Source organism: Amphimedon queenslandica, unplaced genomic scaffold, assembly GCF_000090795.2.
Source record: "Amphimedon queenslandica unplaced genomic scaffold, v1.1 AMPQUscaffold_2778_Cont25221, whole genome shotgun sequence".
In the NCBI taxonomy this organism is placed as follows: domain Eukaryota; kingdom Metazoa; phylum Porifera; class Demospongiae; order Haplosclerida; family Niphatidae; genus Amphimedon; species Amphimedon queenslandica.
In genome coordinates, this window is record NW_003556888.1 from 1 (window position 1) to 1,334 (window position 1,334).

Here is a 1,334-nt window from a genome sequence, read left to right on the forward strand (position 1 = left end):
GATCAGGCCCCATTAGTGTACGATGGAATGACCTGCTCTGGATCAGAGACTTCACTCACATCATGTACAGTGGCAGACTATGCAACCCTCAATCCAACTTGTACAGCTATTGCTGGAGCCATGTGTGCTGGTTAGTTATTATATTGCTATACTCTCTGCACATAAAGTTTCTTGTTATATTATTCCAGAGTCTGGCACTACCTGTACTGAATGGGATGTGAGGCTAATGGGTGGATCCTCAAGTGATGGTCGTGTGGAGGTGTGTCGTACCAACACATGGACTACTGTTGATTCTATGGGATGGGATTATAATGATGCTCAAGTTGTTTGTCGTCAGAGAGGATTTTATGATGCATGTAAGAGAATGTGCATGTAACATTGCTGTTTTCTGGATGTACATAAAAATCAGACCAATTTTGTCAAAAACAAAAAAGAGGAATTTTTTTATTTCTATAATATTTTCTGATGCATATACATGTACTTATGTTGCACAGAAAGTTTGAACTGATTCTGATTTAATCAGGTTATGAAAAATAATCATTCTAAATTACAATGTATTCATCATCATTGGCACTTAATCATTATACAGGGGCAGTTGCATTAACTAGTTCACAGTTTGGTTCTGGCAATCGTCGGATTGCTCACAATAACTTCCAATGCAGTGGATCAGAGACTGCACTACAGAGTTGTACTAACTCTGTATATGCAGCTAACACAATGATGGAGAGCTGGTATGCCAACAATAGAGCTGGAGTCTCTTGTAGGATGCAAAATCAAGCTGGTACGATAATTAGCCTTTATAGATTTTTACTTTATCTTTCATTAATCAGAGACATGCTCAGTAGAGGGTTCTGTGAGACTTCAAGATGGTGCATCTTCAAGAGAAGGAAGGGTTGAAGTGTGCCAGGGAGGATACTGGGGCAGTGTTTGTAATACTGGATGGTCAAGGTTGAACTCATTAGTGGCCTGTAGAAGTGCCGGCTTTAAAACACTACGTAAGATTTAAACTATTTCTCTTCTGATTGCTGATTGTTTTATTTATTTTGTAGGACCTATAACAACACAATCAGCTTATTCTGGGTCAGGACAAGGCCCAGTCAATCTGGCTTATGTTTCCTGTTTGGGAAATGAAGCCAGCCTCTCTGACTGTCCCTATGCCAGTGGTATTGGTGTCACCAATTGCTATCATGGCAATGATGTAGGTGTCAAGTGCCCAGGTAAGCATATTATACCCTTCATAATTGAACTGTTGCTATTATCATTATTATCATTGATAGAAATACCTGCCAGCTACTATAATCTCAGTGTTACTTCCTCTTCCAGTCCTTATGATA

General features: G+C 39.4%; 1 protein-coding gene across 1 annotated transcript; it reads left to right on the plus strand.

Annotated features, from left to right (window-relative positions):
• Positions 1–27: 27 nt before the first annotated feature.
• LOC105316253 (neurotrypsin-like) lies at positions 28–1,217 on the plus strand (the record flags this gene model as incomplete). The annotated part of the gene is made up of 5 exons (XM_011411077.1): positions 28–130; positions 189–356; positions 590–781; positions 831–995; positions 1,050–1,217. Coding segments are annotated over exons 1-5 (796 nt in total), but the record flags the coding sequence as incomplete, so codon positions are not given.
• Between the last annotated feature and the right edge of the window lie 117 nt (positions 1,218–1,334).